A 21,188-nucleotide genomic window follows, 5' to 3' on the forward strand; every position below is an offset into this window, starting at 1 on the left:
TGTTCTTTAGGGAAAGAAACTGCCGTCATTACCTGGTCTGGGCTACGTGTGACTCCAGACCCACAGCAATGTGGTTGACGCTGAACTGCCGTCTGGGTAATTAGGGATGGGCAAATAAATGCTGCCTAGCCAGCGACGCCCTCATCCCGTTAATGAAAAGAGGAAAAAGTGCTGAGGTAACCTCCTTCACTGTCCACTACACCTCCAATTCTGGTGTCATCGGCAAACTTACTAACCATACCTCCTATGTTCACTCAAATCATTTATATAAATGACAATAAGCAATGGAGCCAGCACCAATCCTTGTGGCACACCGCTGGTCACAGGCTTCCAATCTGAAAAGCAACCCTCCACTACCACCTTCTGTCTTCTACCTTCGAGCCAGTTCTGTATCCAAATAGCTAGTTCTCCCTGTATTCCGTGTGATCTAACCTTGCTAACCTGTCTACCATGAGGAACCTTATGTCAAACGCCTTACTGAAGTCCATATCGATCACATCCACCGCTCTGCTCTCATCAGTCGTCTTCGTTACTTCTTCAAAGAGAGGAGGTGGGAGTGGCAGCAATAGAACTATTGCCAGCAGTTGCTTGGAACATGAGATCATTCAGCCCTCCAGCCACAATCCTGCCTTGCTCCATATCCCTTAACACCTTTAGTCAACAAAAAAATCTATCAGTTTCCATGTTTTGAGATTAAGACCATAAGGCATAGGAGCAGAAATTAGGCCATTCGGCCCGTCGAGTCTGCTTCGCCATTCAATCATGGCTGATAAGTTCCTCAACCCCATTTTCCTGCTTTCTCCCCGTAACCCTTGATCCCCTTGATAATCAAGAACCTATCTATCTCCATCTTAAATGTACTCAATGACCTGGCCTCCACAGCCTTGTGTGGCAGTGAATTCCATACATTCACAACCCTCTGGCTGAGAGATAGTAGGAGCTGCAAATGCTGGAGAATCTGAGATAACAAGGTGTAGAGCTAGATGAACACAGCAGGCCAAGCAGTATCAGAGGAGCAGGAAGGCTGACGTTTCGGGCCTAGACCCTTCTTCAGAAATGGGGGAGGGGAAGGGGTTTCTGAAATAAATAGGGAGAGAGGGGAGGCGGATAGAGGAGAAGATAGGTGGGGAGGAGACAGACCGGTCAAAGAGGCGGGGATGGAGCCAGTAAAGGTGAGTGTAGGTGGGGAGTTATGGAGGAGATAGGTCAGTCCAGGGAGGACGGACAGGTCAAGGGGTTGGGATGAGGTTAGTAGGTAGGAGATGGGGGTGCGGCTTGAGGTGGGAGGAGGGGATAGGTGGGAGGAAGAACAGGTTAGGGAGGCGGGGACGAGCTGGGCTGGTTTTGGGATGCGGTAGGGGGAGGGGAGATTTTGAAGCTTGTGAAGTCCACATTGATACCATTGGGCTGCAGGGTTCCCAAGCGGAATATGAATTGCTGTTCCTGCAACCTTCGGGTAGCATCGTTGTGGCACTGCAGGAGGCCCAGGATGGACATGTCGTCTGCGGAATGGGAGGGGGAGTTGAAATGGTTCGCGACTGGGAGGTGTAGTTGTTTAGTGCGAACTGAGCGTAGGTGTTCTGCAAAGCGGTCCCCAAGCCTCCGCTTGGTTTCCCCGATGTAGACGAGGCCACAACGGGAACAGCGGATGGAGTTTACCACATTAGCAGATGTGCAGGTGAACATCTACTTGATGTGGAAAGTCTTCTTGGGGCCTGGGATGGGGGTGAAGGGGGAGGTATGGGGGCAGGTGTAGCACTTCCTGCGGTTGCAGGGAAAAGTGCCGGGTGAGGTGGGGCTGGAGGGGAGTGTGGAGCGGACAAGGGAGTCACGGAGAGAGTAGTCCCTCCGGAAAGCAGATAAGGGTGGGGAGAGAAAAATGTCTTTGATGGTGGGGTCGGATTGCAGATGGCGGAAGTGTTGGAGGATGATGCGTTGGATCCGGAGGTTGGTGGGGTGGTATGTGAGGATGAGGGGGATTGTGTTTTGGTTGTTATTGCGGGGAGGGGGTGTGAGGGATGAGTTGCGGGAAATGCGGGAGACACGGTCGAGGGCGTTCTCGACCACTGAGGGGGGGATGTTGCGGTCCTTGAAAAACGAGGATATCTGAGATGTACGGGAGTGGAATGCCTCATCCTGGGAGCAGATGCGGCGGAGGTGAAGGAATTGGGAATAGGGGATGGCATCTTTGCAGGAAGGTGGGTGGGAGGAGGTGTATTCTAGGTAGCTGTGGGAGTCGGTGGGCTTGAAATGGATATCGGTTTCTAGGTGGTTGCCGGAGATGGAGACAGAGAGGTCCAGGAAGGAGAGAGAGGTATTAGAGAGGTATTCCGCCTCCCCCTCTCTCCCTATTTATTTCAGAACCCCCTTCCCCTCCCCATTTCTGAAGAAGGGTCTAGGCCTGAAACGTCAGCCTTCCTGCTCCTCTGATGCTGCTTGGCCTGCTGTGTTCCTCCAGCTCCACACTGTGTTATCCAAAGATGTGTAAATTAGGTGGATTGGCCATGCTAAATTTCACACAGTGTCCAGGGATGTGTAGATTAGGTGCATTAACCATGGGAAATGCAGGGTTACAGGGATGGGGTAGGTCTGGGTGTGATGCTTTTCGGACGGTCGGTGTAGACTCATTGGGCCAAATGGCCTGTTTCCACCCTGAAGGGGTTCTATTCTATGGATTTCCACACAAGAGGAAATGTCTGCTCTATGATGTCAATTTCTTTAGCATCTTAAATGTTAGTTATTGAAGACTAAATATTAGTCAGAGATATTGAGGCAGGACTCCTCTGTTCATAGAACATTACAGTGCAGTACAGGCCCTTCAGCCCTCCATGTTGCGCCAACCTGTGAAACCAATCTGAAGCCTATCTAACCTACACTATTCCATTATCATCCATATGTTTATCCAATGACCATTTAAATACCCTTAAAGTTGGCGAGTCTACTATTGTTCCAGGCAGGGCATTCCACACCCTTACTACTCTCTGAGTAAAGAAACTACCTCTGCCATCTATCCTATATCTATCACCCCTCAATTTAAAGCTATGACCCCTCGTGCTAGCCATCACCATCCGAGGAAAAAGGCTCTCGCTGTCCACCCTATCTAATCCTCTGATCATCTTGTAAGTTCTTCAAATAGTGACTATGGGATCTTTTATGCCCACCCAACGGGGCATATGGAGGCCTCAGGATGTTAATCTGAGCGATGCATCTCAGACAGTGCAGCACCCTCTGTGGGAATGCCAGCCTGGGTTTTCTGCTCATGCCTCCAGAGTGGGACATGAACCTTCTGCCTCAGAGATATGAGCGCTACCTACTGAGCCACAGCAGACAATAAAAAGACAGCCAGGTACAGGAGGTCCTTCAAGCAGACAATGTGGTGAAGGTTAGTGAGACAACAGAGGATTGGGAAGCCTTTTAAAAAACCAGCAGAGGATCAGCAAAAAGGAGAAGATGTTTAATTTGGGAACATAGTTGGTGTGGACTAGTTGAACCGAAGAGCCTGTTTCTGTGCTGTGTGACTCTATGGCAGAGGTCACTGTTGTGGCCATCGCTGGGGAAGCTGAAAGGTCTGAAGGTGGATAAATCACCCAGCCCAGATGGGCTACATCCCAGAGTTCGGAAGGTGATAGCTGAGGAGATTGTGGAGGATTGGTGGTGATCTTTTAGGAATCACTGGAGTCAGGGAGGGTCCCAAAGGACTGGAAAATGGCTAATGTAATGCCCCTGTTTAAGAAGGGAGGGAGGCAGAAGACAGGAACTTATACACCAGTTCATCTAACCTCAGTCATGGTAAGATTTTAGAGTCCATTATTAAGGATGAGATTGGAGAGAACTTGGAAATGCATGATAAAATAGGGCTGAGTCAGCATGGCTTCGTCAAGGGAGGTCATCTGTTAGAATTCTTTGAGGAGGTAATGAGCAAGTTAGACAAAGGAGAGCCAGTGGATGTAACCTATTTGGATTTCCAGAAGGCCTTTGACAAGGTGCCCACAGAAGGCTGCTAAATAAGATAAGACCCCATGGTATTGGCATGGATAGAGGGTTGGCTGACTGGCAGAGAGCAGGGATAAAAGGGTCTTTCTCAGGATGGCAGCCGGTGACTAGTGGAGTTGTGCAGGGGTAAGTGTTGGGACCACAACTATTCACGTTATACATTAACGATCTAGACAAAGGAACTGAGGGCATTGTTGCTAAGTTTGCAGATGACACAAAGATTGTTGGAGGGGCAGGTAGTGTTGAAGAAGCAAGGAGCCTGCAGAAGTATTTGGACAGATTTGAAGAATGGGCAAACAAGTGGCAGATGGAATACAGTATGGGAAATTGTAAGGTAATGAACTTTGGTGGGAAGAATAGAGGCGTGGACTATTTTCTAAATGGGGAAAAGCTTTGGAAATCTGAAACACAAAGTGTCTTGGGAGTCCAGTTTAGGATTATCTTAAGGTTAACATACAGGTTCACTTAGCAGTTAGGAAGGCAAATGCAATGTTAACATTCATTTCGAGAAGGCTGGAATACAAGAGCAGAAATGTACTCCTGAGGCTGTTAAGGCTCTGGTCAGACCGCATTTGGAATATTGTGCTGGTGTTGGAGTGGATCCAGAGATTTATAAGAATGATCCCGGGGATGAAGGGCTTACCATGTGAGCAGCAGTTGAAGACTCAGGGTCTGTACTCAATGGAATTTCAAAGGATAAGGGGGGATCTGATTGAAACCCAAAGAACTAAGAGGATTGAGTAGACATGGAGAAGATGTTTCCACTAGGAGAAGAGACTAGGACCTGAAGGCACAGCCTCAGAGTGAAGGGACAACACCTTAGAACCGAAATGAGCAGGAATTTCTTCAGCCAGAGGATGGTGACTCTGGAACTCATTGCCACAGAGAGCTGTGGAGGCCAAGTCACTGAGTGTATTTAAGACAGAGATAGATAGGTTCTTGATTAGTAACAGGATCAAAGGCTATGGGGAGAAGGCACATGAATGGGTTTGAGAAATATATCAGCCATGATCAAATGATGGAGCAGACTTGATGGGCTGAATGGCCTAATTCTGCTCCTATGACTTACAGTATATTTCTATAGTCAGTAGATAATTTCATCTGATCAGTGTTACTCAATGTATTTAAAAAGCTTGTGCTGGACCATTTAATCTATGACCCGGTCTCCTTTCTTTTGACAGGCACCAGCCTATGTCTACGTTCTGTGTGCTGTAGGATTATTTATTTACCAATCTTTGGATGCAATTGATGGGAAACAGGCTCGAAGGACCAACAGCAGCTCTCCCCTTGGGGAGCTTTTTGACCATGGCTGTGATTCCTTTTCCACAGGTAGGAGAGATAGAGGAACCTGAGGTAATACAAATCAACAGGAGTCATGAAGCAGGTTAATGCATCCATTAAAATAGCAAGCTGACAACTGGGCTTCATTTTGAGAGGGAGAATTGATTATACTGTGCTTGTGTAAAGCTTTGGTTGGACCATACATGGAGCACTGGACAGAGTTCTGTCCTCCACATTTTACAGAAGATAAAGCAGCACTGACAAAGGTACCATAAGTTATTGTCTAGAAGCAAGAGCTGAGAATTCCTAATGATCAGGGAATATTGAAGATTATGGTAGGATTTGCTAAGGTAGACATAGAACACTCAGGACTAACATTGGAGGGATGTTTATCTCTGTCTTGTGTTTTATTGCTGTTGTTCTTTCTGTTTATTTGTATAGTTGTGGTTGGCTTGGGCACCTGCCTGGCCGTTCACCTGGGAACAGACCCTGACCTGATGTTTTTCTGCTGTTTCATTGGCATCTTCATGTTCTATTGCGCCCACTGGCAAACCTACGTTTCTGGGTCTCTACGATTTGGCAAGTAAGTTCTTGTGTTTTGCCCCTCCCCCAACTACTACCCCACTCCGAACCCTATTCTTCACGTAGGATCTGGCACTTAGTTTTCTGTTGTCTCTGGAACTTAGGGAAGGCTGTGTCTAAGAATGTAGATCCGTGGACAACAAAGCACAGTGACAGCTGAGCGTAAGAGCTCAGCGCTAGTCCTTATCAACAGATCCATTTAATGGAGAACAAAATTAAAGTTCTGTGTTGGTCCCAGTCTCCTGATTGGAACTCAACTTTTCACATTCAGTTTTGGGATTTGGGTGCCGTTGCCGAGATCAGCATTTGTTACCCCTCCCTAAAAGCCGTAGGGAAGGTATTGGCGAACTGCCACCTGAGTCACTTCCTCACTCAGTGTGTTGTTAGCTAACACAGTGGAAGCTGTGTTATTGAATGTACCCAAGTAAGAATTAGATAGATTATAGATAGTCAAGGATATCAAGGGTTATGGGGTGGAGCATAGACAGAAATGTGATGTTGGGACCACAACCAGAACAGCTATGATTTTATCAAGTGGCAAAGTAGGCTTAGAATCATAGAATCAGACAGTACAAAAGAGACCCATTGGCCAATTGAATCTATACCACCAAAAATACACTGTGACCTTCACTGATCTCACTTCCCCACACTACACCCACAGCTTGAAGGGTCAAATGGCCTTATTTGCTTCTAACACCTATTACGCTATGCTGCAGTGGTGGGATGGGATATGAACGTATGTCTCTCGTCCAAACCATCTGTGTTACTAGTTCGGCTGTGTCCTCTTAACTCCCTGAAAGGTTCACATTGTGTGTGTGGAAAATGCATACTTTATGGAACACCTTGCTAGTACAACTATCACGGTGTACAATCAGTATGAATACTGTTTGGAATAACGTCACTGGCAGGATACTGCACATGCACATTTTGCACATGAATACTGACAGTGCTTTGGGTTGACATTGTCTCCCGGTTCAGAAACATTACCATTGTGCCTGTGCCTCCCAGACCTTATCCAATGTGACCCCATTTTGAAGCTCAAAAATTGTCAGAACTACCAAGTAAGAACTGTGAAGGGATGGGAGGAGGGAGGTCTGTGACAGTGAGGGGTGGTCCTGTGTAAGTTGGTGGGGGGCTCTCTGTTAGGATGAGACACAGCTCAGACAGAGCTCCATGGTAGTCATTGTGCTTTAGGGCTCTCAACACCAATATTTCAGCTCACAACACCACAAAGGAAAACCAACCTGTACTTTTGGAAGCTCTTCATTAATGTTGTATGATTGCATGCTTTCGTAACTCTGTTTTCAATATTGTACAATCTGAAAGTGGAAATATGAAATTGGCTTGATTTTGAAAGGAAAAGTGTTTCAGGTTTATGGGTAAAGAACTGGGAGCGGGACTATTTGGATAACTGTTTGACTACCCCCTTCTAATCTGTGGAATTCTTTACTGTAGAGGGCTGTCGAGGCTGGGTAATTAACTATATCCAAGACTGAGAAAGACAGATTTTAAATCAGTAATGGAATCAAGGTTTGTGGGGAAAAGGCAGGAAAGTGGAGTTGAGGATTAGCAGATCAGCCATGATCTCATTGAATGACGGAACAGATCCGATGGGCTGAATGGCCACTGTTCCTATGTCTTATGTCTTGCTATGGTCAAAGAGCCAGTACAGATTTGATGGGTTAATCCATTTTAAATGTGGTGATAAAACCTGTTTAAAAATAAAACAAATTTAGAATTTAGTGCACACATGTGAATGGAATTGCTAACCTACTTTCTAAATGTGAAGTCTCACCTGAGTACATGACTAGTTACAGGGTCGACTGTATCAACCCAGAGCATGTGTGTTAATAAAGTGGCAGTTTCCACATCTAATGTTAGAGAGAGCTGATTCTAATTGATTGGAAGCCTCACATCCAGCTCTGTACCAACTCCGGTCAGCCAAATCATGAAGTAACAGTCAATTGGAACATATCAGCTAGAGAGAGTTGTGGGCTGCTTGTCTGAGATTTCCCACTTTGGAACTGAGGCATCCTTTGGTGACAGGAACCTGGGAGTCCTGCCATTGAGAGTGATTGTGGCTGACCTCTGACCTAACTCCACACTCCTGCCTTTTCACCATGTCCCTTACTGCTGTTGCTTAATAAAAATCTAACAATCTCACAGTTCTGTGTTCTAGAATCAGCTGCTAATTATTTGGTTCAGTGTCTGATCAATTGTACATTAACTCGTAGTAGTTTTAACCACTGATCTCTCTATATCCGATTAGAATTGATGTAACTGAAGTTCAAATCTGCATAATGCTCATCTTTTTCTTATCTGCCATTGGAGGAGCTACTCTTTGGGAATACCAGGTGAGCTGTAGTTTAGTTTAATGATGGCTGTCTATATTTGTTGATTAGTAACAGGGAGCAACTTATAAAGAAAGAACATGCATTCATTGGTGTTGGTATTTTGCATCCCTGGTCCAGTGAATTTATTCTGAAGTGCAATCATTGCCTTGATGCAGAGACAATGTCTGCGCAGCACATTTCCACAAAGGCAGGTTCGTGCTGAATTAGTCCAAGTCCAGCCCTCTATCTCTCCTGCTCCTTGGCCCATAACACTTTGAAGAGAGGACAGTGATGGTGGGGGTGGGAGTTTTCTTGAGTTCAGTTCCTCACATCTTCCAATCCACCTCCACATGTTGTTTCTGTTTGACTCTGCACAATAATTGTGATTATAACACCATCATGGACCTGTGTTTGTCACTGGAGGATAGCATTTGAAACTGAACTGTATCACACTGCTGGAGTACAATCCGCACACATTCAAAACCGTTTTGATCCCTCACTTCCCCCCGACCCCATTCCAAATGGTCATTCTTGCCACTGCTGGTCTGCCCCCTGGTGCTGGACTGTGGTATATACAGCTTCAGCTGTGGTTCCTGGAGCAGATAGTGACAGAGCAGGTCTGCTTTATGTAAAGAAGGGTCTAGGCCCGAAACGTCAGCCTTCTTGCTCCTCTGATGCTGCTTGGCCTGCTGTGTTCATCCAGTTCTACACTGTGTTGTCTCTGCTTTATGTAGACTAGCTTCCTGCCCTCGTGAGTCCAAATTCTCCCATCTCTGACCTACTACAGAAAAGGTAAGGGTCACCATGGTGGAATCAGTCTGATTTTCCCAGCGCTGAGGCAGCAGTCTCAAACTCCCCTTCCCATTTAACAAGCAGAGATTTACTGTCAGTGCAACTTGAGTTGCTTTGTGTTAGTAGTTGGCCTGCAATAATTGTTGGAATTGATGATTTGGGGATAAATAAACTAATGGCTTGCTTGGTCTGTGGGTTAGTAATGTCCTACATCAAAAATATGTTTAAAATATGTGTGTTGATGAGATTTGCTGAGGATGTGTATCTAGACTTTGAAAACTTGCTGCAACTTTATCCTGGATACGCAATCACTGCCGTGCTGTCAAACTATCCTGGTACATTGATCAGACAGGGAGTCACTGGGGATGATCTCTTGGGGAGTCAGTCATTTACCCATTGCCCAGGTTATCACAAAGAATATCATTCGTCTTCATGTATGTCAGTTCGGGAAGTTAACGTTCTTCCCTTCACTAACACCATTAGTCAATCATTTGGCTCATTGCTGTTTGTGGGATCTTGCTGTACCATAATGTTGCGGCCATGTCACTTTAAAATCCATCTCCTTGACCAAGCTTCTTATTGAATTCCTTGGTTTCTCTTCATTGAACTCTGCCAAAGTTTGTTCATATTTTATGGTTTTCATGGCACTACATGAGTAAACGATGTAATCAGCCAATCTTCAGAGTAACTCATTGTACCTGAAGTGCTTAGGAGGCTTTCAGATGTCAAAACGTGCCATTTAAATATAAAATTGTTCCCTCATTCCAACCTAATGTTTTGTTCCTCTTCCTCTGTTGAAGAGTTAATTAGCCTTTCACATTTTATACTGTACTATGTTGTATATCTGAATTACTCACTTACCAGTGATCTGTAAGAATAATTTATTTTCTGTCTCAAAGGAAAATGGAGTATCTCAGAATAGGGAAAGTGGTTGTATATTACTTTTAAAGATTATTCCACAGCTGTGTAAACTCCTGGATGTGTGACGGGGAGTGCTTTTGGCCATAGTGAAGATCACCTTCCTATCAGTTATTGTTATTGTCTAAGCAACTTTTCCTGCCCTGGTGATCTTGGCTTTATTCCTATATTCAGCCCAGCTTATATTGGTTTCTTTCTGTCAGGTGAACCTATGTTACATGTTATTAATTACCTATAGTGGGGACACAGTGAGCTCTTTACAATGACGTTTCATTTACATGTGCTGTTCAATGTGGTACTGACACAGATTTTGTGTCGCTTACTTTTTTTTATTATGTTCTGCTGCTTCTGGACATCCCCTTTAAACCTTTGCGTGGGATGGCTAAAGAAAGGTAACGCATCTCTTTCTAAATGTGTATTGTAATGATATTGATTGAGGGAGGTTCAGAATGTAAAGACAGTCACAATACTTCAGTCATTGATACTGTAGACAGACATTGGTTCTGTTACAAGACGTTTGACAATGTTGCTGTTGATGTCATATGCAACTCCCGTTTATTATTGCTTCCGATATAGATTCCTGTACTAGGACTGAGAATGAAAATCCTGCCTGTGTTTGGAATAATAGGAGGAGCAATCTATTCCTGTACCAATTACTTCCGGGTCATCTTTTCTGGTGGAACAGGAAAGAATGGTTCCACAATAGCGGTATGCAGACTACATAAATAAAAACAAATGTTCCAAAAGGCATTGCTAGTCTAGAACTGCAGATGTTCACTGTTGCATTCTTATTGTTTCCAGGGTACCAGTGTTCTGTCACCTGCTTTGCACATTGGGCTGGTCATCATAATGGCTACAGTGATCTACAAAAAATCCACCACACGTCTGTTTGAGGACCACCCTTGTCTGTATGTTTTAGCATTTGGATGTGTGGCTTCAAAAATTACAAACAAATTAGTGGTACGTTATTGCAAACACGCTAAGTTGAAAATATTGCCTCCTTTGTTTGTTTATTTTTAGTACCAAAAAGCCATTAGAAATCAAACTTCCACAGCCAAGACTGGGCCAACCATAAAAATACCAAGAGCAAGTCAGAGGCTAGGAATACTGCAGCAAGTAACTCACCTCCTGACTCCCCAAACCCTGTCCACCATCTACAAGGCACAAGTCGGGAGTGTGATGGAATACTTCCAACTTGCCTGGATGAGTGCAGCCCCAACAACACTCAAGAAGCTTGACACCATCCAGGACAAAGCAGCCCTCGCTTGACTGGCATCACATCCCTCCACTACCGACGCTCAGTAGCAGCAGTGTGTACTATCTACAAGATGCACTGCAGAAATTCACCAAAGATCCTCAGGCAGCATCTTCCAAACCCACAACTACTTCCATCTAGAAGGACAAAAGTAGCAGATACATGGGAACACCACCCCCTGCAAGTTCCCCTCCAGGCCACTGATCATCCTGACTATCACTGTTCCTTCACTGTTGCTGGGTCAAAATCCTGGAATTCCATCCCTAATGGCATTGTGGGTCAACCCACAGCACATGGACTGCAGTGGTTCAAGAAGGCAGCTCACCCCCACCTTCTCAAGGGGCAACTAGGGACGGCCAGTAAATGCTGGCTAGCCAACGACACCCATCCCTAGAACGAAGTTTAAAAAAAAGAAACATTCATGACTTGATGAAACATTTTCACTCAGAGGTTGTGCTGACCATTAATTTCTGAACTGCTGACTTTCGCAAGTGTGCTGTACACAATTAGCTCTGTTCTGATGTGTTTTCAGACAGGCTTAATGTGCTTGGTAAACAAACCAGAGGGGGAGATGAGAATTTTCTCTTTAAAACTAAAACAGTAATTGTTATGATCTAGAATGAGCTGTCTGCGAGAGTAGTAGAGACAGATTTAGTAGTAACTTTCAAGAGGGGTATAGAATAAATACTCAAAAGGGAAATAATGTGCTCTGGGAAGGAACAAGGGGGAGTGGGGCTGATTGGATAGATTGTTCTAACTCTCTGAACAATGTGCTGAATGACCTCCTCCTGTGCTCTGTGATGCTACACTGACACTATTCTTCCCCGTAACACTGGGAACAGCTGTTCACTCACAGTTAATGGCTGCTGCCTCCCAAATCGTGCATCTGCTCCAGTGCAACAATGTTTTCTTCATTGCTTGTTTGTACGGAACACTGCTCCTAATTTACAGCTCTGTCAGCTGCTGCATACCCCAGTGTCTTGTCAGGTTGGTCTAGGTTTTTAACTGTAATGGAACAAAGTCCCCAGAGAAGGGACATTGATTTTCACAATCATTTGATGCATTTGGAAAAGGAACTGGATCATATTTTTGTTGGCAACTTTAGTACAGGAGGAAACCTGTTAGCCTCCCCAAGAGATGACAATTAATCTGTGCCATCTGAGTTAGATACCGTTTTTGATAAACAAAGAAGTCCAGAGTTATGGTGGAACAGGCTCGAAAGGCTGAAAGGAGTTGACAGCCGGGTTGGCCTGTGTTCCCTCTATCCTAAGTTTCTGTCACACTATATTTGCCCAATAGCCCTGGCTAAAAAAGCCTATCGATCTCAGATTTTAAATTCACAATTGATCCAGCATCAACTGTCATTCCACATTTTTGCCACCTTTACCCAAGTAAGAACTTCCTAATTATATCCCTGAAACCTCTGGTTTTGATTTTTTTAGACCGTGTTCCATCATCTTAGAGTCAGGGAGCCTGCAGAAATAATTGAGAAATTGAGGTTGAGGGATATGATGGTAACACTGCTTGATTTCTTTAAGAATATAAGAAATTGGAGCAGGAACAGGCCATTCAGCCCCTCAGGAATGAGGTCATGGCTGACCTACTTCAGCACCATGTTCTTAGGACTGAACTGAGAAGGAATTTCTTCACCCAGAGGGTTGTTAATCTATTTAATTCCTTGCCCAGTGAAGTAGTTGATGCTACTTCAGTAAACGTTTTTTAAAAAAAGGTAGATTTTTTTTGAACAATAAAGGAATTAAGGGATACGGTGAGAATGCGGGTAAGTGGATCTGAGTCCACGAAAGGATCAGCCATGATCTTATTGAATGGCGGAGCAGGCTCGAAGGGCCAGACGGCCTACTCCTGCTCCTAGTTCTTATGTTCTTATGTGGAAATCTATCAATCCGTGTCTTGAACATGGTCAAGAACTAAGCACCACAGCCTTACCATTGAGAATTCTAAAGATTCACCACCCTCTGAGTTGAACAAATTCCTCCTCATCTCAGTCCTAAATGGCCTGTCCCTTGCCTGAGACTGTGCCCCCTGGATCTAAAACCCCAGCCAGGGTGAAGCACTATCCTACACGATCTTGTCGAGCATGTGACAAATGTGTAAATTGGATTAATATCACCTCTCGTTCTTCTAAACTCCAGAGAATATAATCTTTCCTTGTGGGGCAATCTCTGCATACCAGGAATGTTTGGTGAATCTCTCTTGAACTAGCTCTATGGCAAGTGTATCTTTCTTTAAATAAGGCGACCAAAACTGAGAGTATGGTCTCACTAGAGCTCTATAGAATAGCAGTAGGACACCTTTACTCTTTTATTTAAAACCCTTTGTAATAAAGGTCAACATGCCATTTGCCTTAACTGCTTGCTGTACTACATCCTTCAACACTCTTGAGGTCCAGCGTATTACCTACTTTAAGTCCCTTTAATTTCCCTAGTAGTTTGTTTTTATTGCTATTAACATCTTACAGGCAACTCACCATCACCTTCTCAATCTCTTGGAGAATCGGTACAGGCTCAAATAGCTGAATGGCCTCTTCCTGTCTGTAAGAGTTTTCAGTGTAATTAAAGTAAATACTGAATGTTGACGTGACAGTGTTCGGTATACTGTATGTGAGTATTGGACATCACTGTTTCAACTATAATTATTAAAGCAAGACTTTTCCCGGTTGATTTTTGTAGGTGGCACACATGACCAAAAGTAAGATGAAACTACAAGACACAGCATTCATTGGGCCTGGGCTGCTTTTTCTGAACCAATACTTCAATAGTTTTATTAACGAGTACATTGTACTGTGGGCAGCAATGGTAAGTACATTGCATTGAAGAGGCTTGGATTTATATATTCAAAACATTTTAAGGATTAAAAGCTTATCCATGTGTTTTCCAAAACTAGTCACTTCAAATGTTAAAATAAAACATAACTGAAGATGCTGAAGATCCAGAAATTTCTGGAGAAATTCAGCAGGCCTGGCAGTATCTGTGGATAGAAATACAGTTTCAGAAGAAATGGGAGCAGGAGTAGGTCATCAGCACCTGCACCCTGCTCTTCCGTTCAGCAAGTTCTTGGCTGATTTTTTCGTGGCCTCAGCTTCAGTTACCTGCCCGGTCAGCATAATCCTTCATTTTGAGTCCAGCGAGTCTTCTTCAGAGCCTCAGATGTTTGCTGTTGTACATGATCATTTTGGAGATAATTTGTCTTTGAAATTAGTGACTATTGAAGTGCAGATAATTTGTCGGCCTTTTGCATTCAGTATCAGCACATCCAGGTTTTAAACAGAGTACTAGCATTCTGGGTCATCTAGAGATAGCACACTTTTTCCATCTTTCTGTAACTTGTCCCTATATCTCTGGCTGTCTCCTTTTCACTGTTTTATGTTCTGTAACACACTTTAATACCAGCTCACTTAGTCCTGACCAAACAGGTTTGCACCATTTTACAGACAGGAGTAGGCCATTCAGCCTTGCCAGCCTGTTTTACCATTCAGAGAGGTCTGTTTGTTAAATTGAAAGCACTGCGTATGCTGTAAATCAGGAACAAAAACAGAAGTTGCTGGAAAAGCTCAGCAGGTCTGGTAGCATCTGTGAAGAGAAATCAGAGTTAACGTTTTGCGTACAGTGACCGCTTCCTCAGAACTATTCTGACGAAGGGTCACCAGACCCGAAACATTAACTCTGATTCTTTTCTTCACAGATGCTACCAGATCTGCTTAGCTTTTCCAGCAACTTCTGTGTTTGTTCCTGGTTGTTAAATCCATTGACCTGCCTGGCTCAAATATCCTTAATAATCCTGCCCAACAAAAATCTATGAATCTCAGTTTTGAAATTTTAAGAAGTCAAAGAAGTAAGCCATTCATCGTCTCAAACTGATCGAGACCACCACCACATCACCTCCCCCGCCCCACCCCCTCACATAAGCCCACAGTCACAGCAGGTTTTGTTTTGAGAGAGTGAGTTCCAGATTTGCACACACTTCTCTATAAAGAAGTGTTTCTGTTATCACCCCTGAATTGCTTTGTGCCTTACTCTGCATTCCCTGACTCCAGCTCCTCCCTGCAACAGAGGAACTGGTTTGTTTCTATCTGCCCAACTCAGTTATAGTCCTAGAGCTGTACAGCACACAAACAGACCCTTTGGTCCAATTTGTTCATGCCAACCAGATATCCTAAAATAATCTGCTTCCATTTGCCAGCATTTGGCCCATATCCCTCTAAACCCTTCCAATCCATGTACCCATCCAGATGCCTTTTAAATGTTGTAATTGTACTAACCTCCACCATTTCCTCTGTGAGCTCGTTCCATACACAAACCACCCTCTGCGTGAAAAAGTTGCTCCTTAGGTCCCTTTTAAATTTCCCTCTCACCTTAAACCTATACCTTCTGGTTTTGGACTCCCCTACCCTGGGGAAAAGACCTTGACTATTTACCCTATCCATGCCCCTCATGATTTTATAAACTTCTATAAGTTCTCCCTACAGCTCAAACCCTCCAACTCTGGCAACAACCTTGTAAATCTTTTCTACGCCCTTTCAAGTTTAACAACATCTTTTCTGTGGCAGGGAGACCAGAATTGCATGCAGTATTCCAAAAGTGGCTGAACCAATGTCCTGTACAGCCACAACATCCCAACTCCTATATGCAATGCACTGCCCAATAACGGTACGCTTACCAAATGCCTTCTTCACTATCCTCTCTACTTCCACTTCCAATGAACTATGAACCTGCACCCCAAGGTCTCTTCGCTTGGCAGCACTCCCCAAGACCTTTCCAATAAGTGTATAAGTCCTGCCCTGATTCATCAGATTAGCTGCCTTCATCCTCCTCACTTAATGCAATGCAGTTCTGGTCTATACAACTTTATAGAGATGAGCTCTCCCCAACAACCAAATTATTTGATTTATTTTCTCTTTGAAATCAGTGATTTGTGCCTGTGATGCATCCAACAAGGGACATTACTAGGTATCTGTGCTTCTCCAATCAACCCCCTGAAATTAAGTTTTCTGTCAGCATTTCTAATCTACACTCCATGGTATCAGTGTTGAAAATGTTATCTCGGTAGACCTCTAGTTCACCAATCACCCTATCTCGCTATTCAACATTGGCTGCATCTGTAGAGAGAGAAACAGAGTTAATGTTTTGAGTACAGTGACTGTTCTTCAGTTCTGAAGAAGTCATACTGGACCGGAAACATTAGCTCTATTTCTCTCTCCACAGACACTGCCAGATCTGTTAAGTTTCTCCAGTACTTTCTGTTTTTGTATATTTCAGATCTCCAACATCCACAGTTCTTTTGTTTAAATTTAATCAACACTGGCTTTCAGTTCAGCAATGCCTCAGGTTTTAAAATTTTCCTATAAAAACAAAATACTGTGGATGTTGGAAATAAGGAAACAAAGTGTGCTGGAGAAAGAATCCAGAGATGCTGCCAGACCTGCTGAGAGAAACCATGTTAATGTTTTAAGTCTGATACAACTTAGTCAGATCTGAGTTCATCCAGCGTTTTCGGTTTTTAGTTCTAAGTCTTCCTACTTGTTTTCAGTTCCCTTCATTGTTCTATATTGCTGTAACCTCCTGCCCTTGGAGATCTCTCTGCTTCCTAGATCCTGTTTAATTGAGTGCCTTCATGTTAGCCTTTCAACCAGTGGAGGTTGTGTTTTCTACCACCTGAGCTCTGAAACAGAACAGCTTCTAGACACCTGTTCAAATTTTTCACTCTGTGGCTGGGTGTCCAATCTGTTTGATAATCATCAGACATTTTCCCATGTTTGACTGTGCTGTTTAAATGCAAGTTGTTGTTGGTTGTCATACGAGATGAAAATGAGAGTCGTGTTTTGATGTTTTTTTCCAGGTCTTCTCTCTGTGCGATTTGCTGGTTTACTGTACTGCTGTCTGCATTCAGATTGCATCACACCTCCACATCAAAGTCTTCCGAATTCCATACCAAGCTTCTGAGCAGGTTCACAACCATCATGACTGACAATTTGCCCAAAGGGAGGAGGAAGAGATGGAGAGGGACGACACAACTAAAAACAGGCCATTGTCTAGTGGCACAAATCCTAATCAACTATTAAACCTAGCAGTCCTTATTAATCTAGAGGACCCTGTAATTATCACCTAAAATATTTCAATGTGATTTCATGTGAAGTGTGGAATCCTAATGAACATCAAATTGACCAAACCTGCACTTATGTTTTGTTTTAAATAGAGTCATAGAGTAATACAGCATGGAAACAGGCCCTTGGGCCCAAACTGGTCCGTGCTGACCATGCGTGCCCACTCAGCTCATTCCAATTGCCTGCATTTATTTCATATCCCTCTAAACCCTTCACATCCATGTACCTAACCAAATGTTTTTTTAATGTTGTTATTGTACTTGTCTCAACCACTTCCTCTGGCAGCCTATTCCATATATTCACCACTCTCTGCGTGAAGAAGTTTCCCCTCAGGTCCTTCTTAAATTTTTCCCCTCTCACCTCAAACCTGTGCCCTCTAGTTTTCAATTCCCCATCCCAAGGAAAAAGACTATTTGCATTCATCCTATCTATGCCCCTCATTCTCCGACATTCCAAGGAATAAAGTCATATCCTGACCCACCTCTCCCTATAATTCAGGCCTACTATTTCTGGCAACATCCTCATAAATCTTCTTTGCACACTTTCCAGTTTAACTATGTCTTTCCTATAACAGGGTGACCAAAACTGTACACAATACTCCAAGTGCGGCCTCACCAACAACTTATATAACTGTAACATAACGTCCCAACTCCTGTACTCAATGCTGCAACCGATGAAGGCCAGCATGCTAAGTGTCTTCTTCACCACCCTGTCTACTAGTGATCCCGCTTTCAAGGAACCAAGTACTTGTACTCCTAGATCCTTCTGTTCCACAACACTCCTCAGGACCCTACCATTTATTGTATAAACCCTGCCTTGGTTTGACTTTCCAAAGTGCAACACCTCAAACTTATCTGTATTTGCCAATCCTCAGCCCACTTCCCCATCTGATCAAGATCCCTCTGTAATTTTTAATAACCTTCTTCGCTATCGACAATACCTCCAAAATTTGTATCATCCGCAAACTTAGTAATCATGCCTTTTCCATTGTTGCTGTTCATTGTAGGATTCTGTGGTCAGGATCTAGATGTCTTGTACCTTCATTCATGGATATAGCCAGCCAGGTGCTGGGACAGTTTCAGTGAGACACCTTCCATTACCATGAAGCACTCAGTCTGAGAAATGCTGAAATAATTAAAACCCAGTACCTGTCTGGTCTTGGGGAAAACCAGTCTGAGAGGAGAGGAAATCAGTCACAATCTGATTTGTTCCTAAGTTGCCATGCAGTTATCACATTTATGCAACTGGGAATAATGGAAGTGAACAATGAGGGACTAACATTTATCTGCAGACAATCTCCTTCCCTAGAACTGTAGGGCACCATCACTCATGGTTAGAAAGGGTAACATAATATTAATGCAGGTGAACATTGAATGCTAGTCTGTGTATAATGAATTTCCTCCTCCTGATGGGCAAATCTCTGTTTGAAGCTTTGTAAGCTACTGCTGTGACACTCCCTATCTATTTTAACTTTGTTGTTTGCTCTGCAAGGCAGCTTTAGACAAACGGTCAAAACATGATAAAGTGAGTAAAGTTTGCATATGGGTATAGAAGCAGTTTCTCAACGTAGAGATATTAACTTTTTTTTTTAGAAACACATTTTGTAATACAGTCATAACCTGGACTCTTGTTCTGTGCAATATGTTTAAACTGAGAATGCAAACAGCACAATGGTGTCCAAGCTCCAAACTCCAACAGTCCACAATCACCTTCTCCAGGGCAATTAGGGATGCGTAATAAATGCTGGCTGAGCCAGTGATGCCCATGTCCTGTGAACGAATAAAAAATACCTGATGGTTCCATTGTTAGGCGTTCAAATTAACATGGGGCAGTGAGATAGGTGGGAACTTATGGAGGTTAAGGGTTTGGAGATAAATTTCATAGCCAAAGTTTTCAAGAATTTTGATGTTACATTCCACTGTGGTTCTAAGAGTTGGTGACGTTTGATGTACTGATACAGACAGAAGGTTTACCTGATGTAATCACTGTTTGTCATGATCGCTAGGATTAAACCCTGAACACACTTCCTAACAATACTATAAGTGTGTCTACACCACATGGTGTACAACTGTTCAGGATGGTGGCTCACCACCACCTTCTTGAGGGCAATTGGCAATAGGGAATAAATGCTGGCCTCAGCAGCAATGCCAGATGACTTGAATGTGCATTTTTTAAATAATACGAGCAATGTAAACCATCTGTTCACTAATTGAGCAAGCTGCCAAATTTTCCTAATTTAATTTTAGCTCTATCGTAGATTTCTGGTATGTAGTGCGTTCTAATAGTGAAAGACTGAATAATGGAGCAATGATTACTGTTAATGCAAATAAAAGGAACATTCAGATTACTAGCCTATATTGTTACTAGACTATGTTACTCGCTAAAACTTTCCAGCTGTAAAACTGGATGTTAAAAGTGGAGTTCCTCAGGTTATCTATATATACTGCATTTTTTTCTTCTTTTAGGGTGGGCAAGTTACTTAATTTAGCTCTTAGCAAACACTTTGTCTCTTGTATTGTCCTTCTACATTTTCCAATTAAACTAAAAATCAAATCTCCATGAACTGTTTTGTCTCATTAACTTTGCATTGTCCAGAAATAGAATGAAGCAGCTGTTGAACGGCTTGGTTTTCACAACAACATCCTGCAGTTATATAGCATCTTGTGTCTAGAATAACAGGTTTCCGAACAGGACAAGGCCATCCAGTCCTTCATTTCCATTCCACCATTCACTGAGATCGCGGCTGTCCTGTATCTTGGTTCCACTTACCCACCTTGATTTTGTATCTCATGATACTTCTGTCTAATGAAAGTATCTCAATTTTAGTTTCAAAAATTTCAGTTGACCCACAGCCTTTTCAGGATAAAGATCCTGAATTCTCTAGATACCCTGTTGAAGAAACAGTTTGACATCACTCTGTGACTAGTCTGGCTACAAGCTTAAGGTTACTCCCTCATCACAAGGAGGAACTCCTTCAGTTATCCTTTACTGATCATGAATACCTTGGTCAGATCTTGCCTTCATCTTCTACTCTCAAGGAACTATAACAACTCAACTCTTTCAGTCCTGCTATCACCCAACAAAGTGTTACATTTGAAGTGTTGACATGATATTTGACCTGGCTGAGAGGCCTTGACATACAAGTTCACTGTCAAGTCTGTTGCTACACCTGGCAGAAACCTGGGATAGGTTTGGAGAAGGAGACAATTAAGGGTGGTATTTTTAATATTAAAGGATTAGTTTAGGATATTACTTTGGGTTAGATTTTCAGGCTATCTGGTATAAAACAAGGTCATTTATAACTGAAGTTAGATTCCCAGACTGCTTCAGACTGTGCACATTACTTTCATCGTGTCTTATATTTAAGATGCTTAAGCTGCTAACAAGTGTACTTGCTGGTTTTTGGACAGGTGAATTAATTTCTCATTTTGTTAGATAGGTTTATCATGCCTTTACAAACTGCCAACTTTGTGATACTTTGGCCTAAGTCTTGACATGATTGAGAAGTTCTAATATGTGAAAATGCTTTAAGTCGCTGACTTTTTTTTAATGTTTCACAGTAACTATGCAATATTTTATCAAATAAAGCTTTGCTTACGAGCTTATTGTCTGAATGGTTTGTGGCAACTTTTAGGCAAAACATATATTGCCTCTTGGTAGCCTAATTTCTGCACATAGCATAAGTGGCCTGGTTAACTCAACTAATCCAAAGGCTTCAAAAATTAAATACTAACAACATGAAGGGGTACCTTTTGGGCTTTGTTAAAAACTGCAGCTAATATGCATTGAGCAATTTGTTGTAACTTTAATATATTAACTGCATTATGTTGCATAGGTAGACAGTCCAGTTCCTGTCTCCCCTCAGAACAACACGGGTTGAAGAGACTTGCAAACATTCGCCGTCACGTGAAGG

At 43.2% G+C, this 21,188-nt stretch overlaps 1 protein-coding gene across 2 annotated transcripts in view; it reads left to right on the forward strand.

Annotated features, from left to right (window-relative positions):
• Nucleotides 1-135: 135 nt before the first annotated feature.
• LOC109924640 (cholinephosphotransferase 1-like) overlaps nucleotides 136-21,188 on the forward strand; it is a 21,782-nt gene continuing 729 nt past the window's right edge. The window contains exons 1-9 of one of the 2 annotated variants that reach the window (XM_048607456.1): nucleotides 136-176; nucleotides 5,175-5,322; nucleotides 5,716-5,857; nucleotides 8,126-8,210; nucleotides 10,476-10,607; nucleotides 10,701-10,859; nucleotides 13,845-13,970; nucleotides 17,011-17,118; nucleotides 21,111-21,169. In XM_048607456.1, the coding sequence (XP_048463413.1) occupies nucleotides 153-176; nucleotides 5,175-5,322; nucleotides 5,716-5,857; nucleotides 8,126-8,210; nucleotides 10,476-10,607; nucleotides 10,701-10,859; nucleotides 13,845-13,970; nucleotides 17,011-17,118; nucleotides 21,111-21,155 (969 nt within the window). In that variant the 5' untranslated portion in view covers nucleotides 136-152 and the 3' untranslated portion in view covers nucleotides 21,156-21,169. The remainder of the gene's footprint in view (nucleotides 177-5,174; nucleotides 5,323-5,715; nucleotides 5,858-8,125; nucleotides 8,211-10,475; nucleotides 10,608-10,700; nucleotides 10,860-13,844; nucleotides 13,971-17,010; nucleotides 17,119-21,110; nucleotides 21,170-21,188) is intronic. The other variant, XM_048607455.1, reaches the window with a different exon arrangement.

The sequence above is a fragment of the Rhincodon typus genome, chromosome 18 (genome assembly GCF_021869965.1).
Source record: "Rhincodon typus isolate 14 chromosome 18, sRhiTyp1.1, whole genome shotgun sequence".
Classification (NCBI taxonomy): Eukaryota; Metazoa; Chordata; class Chondrichthyes; order Orectolobiformes; family Rhincodontidae; genus Rhincodon; species Rhincodon typus.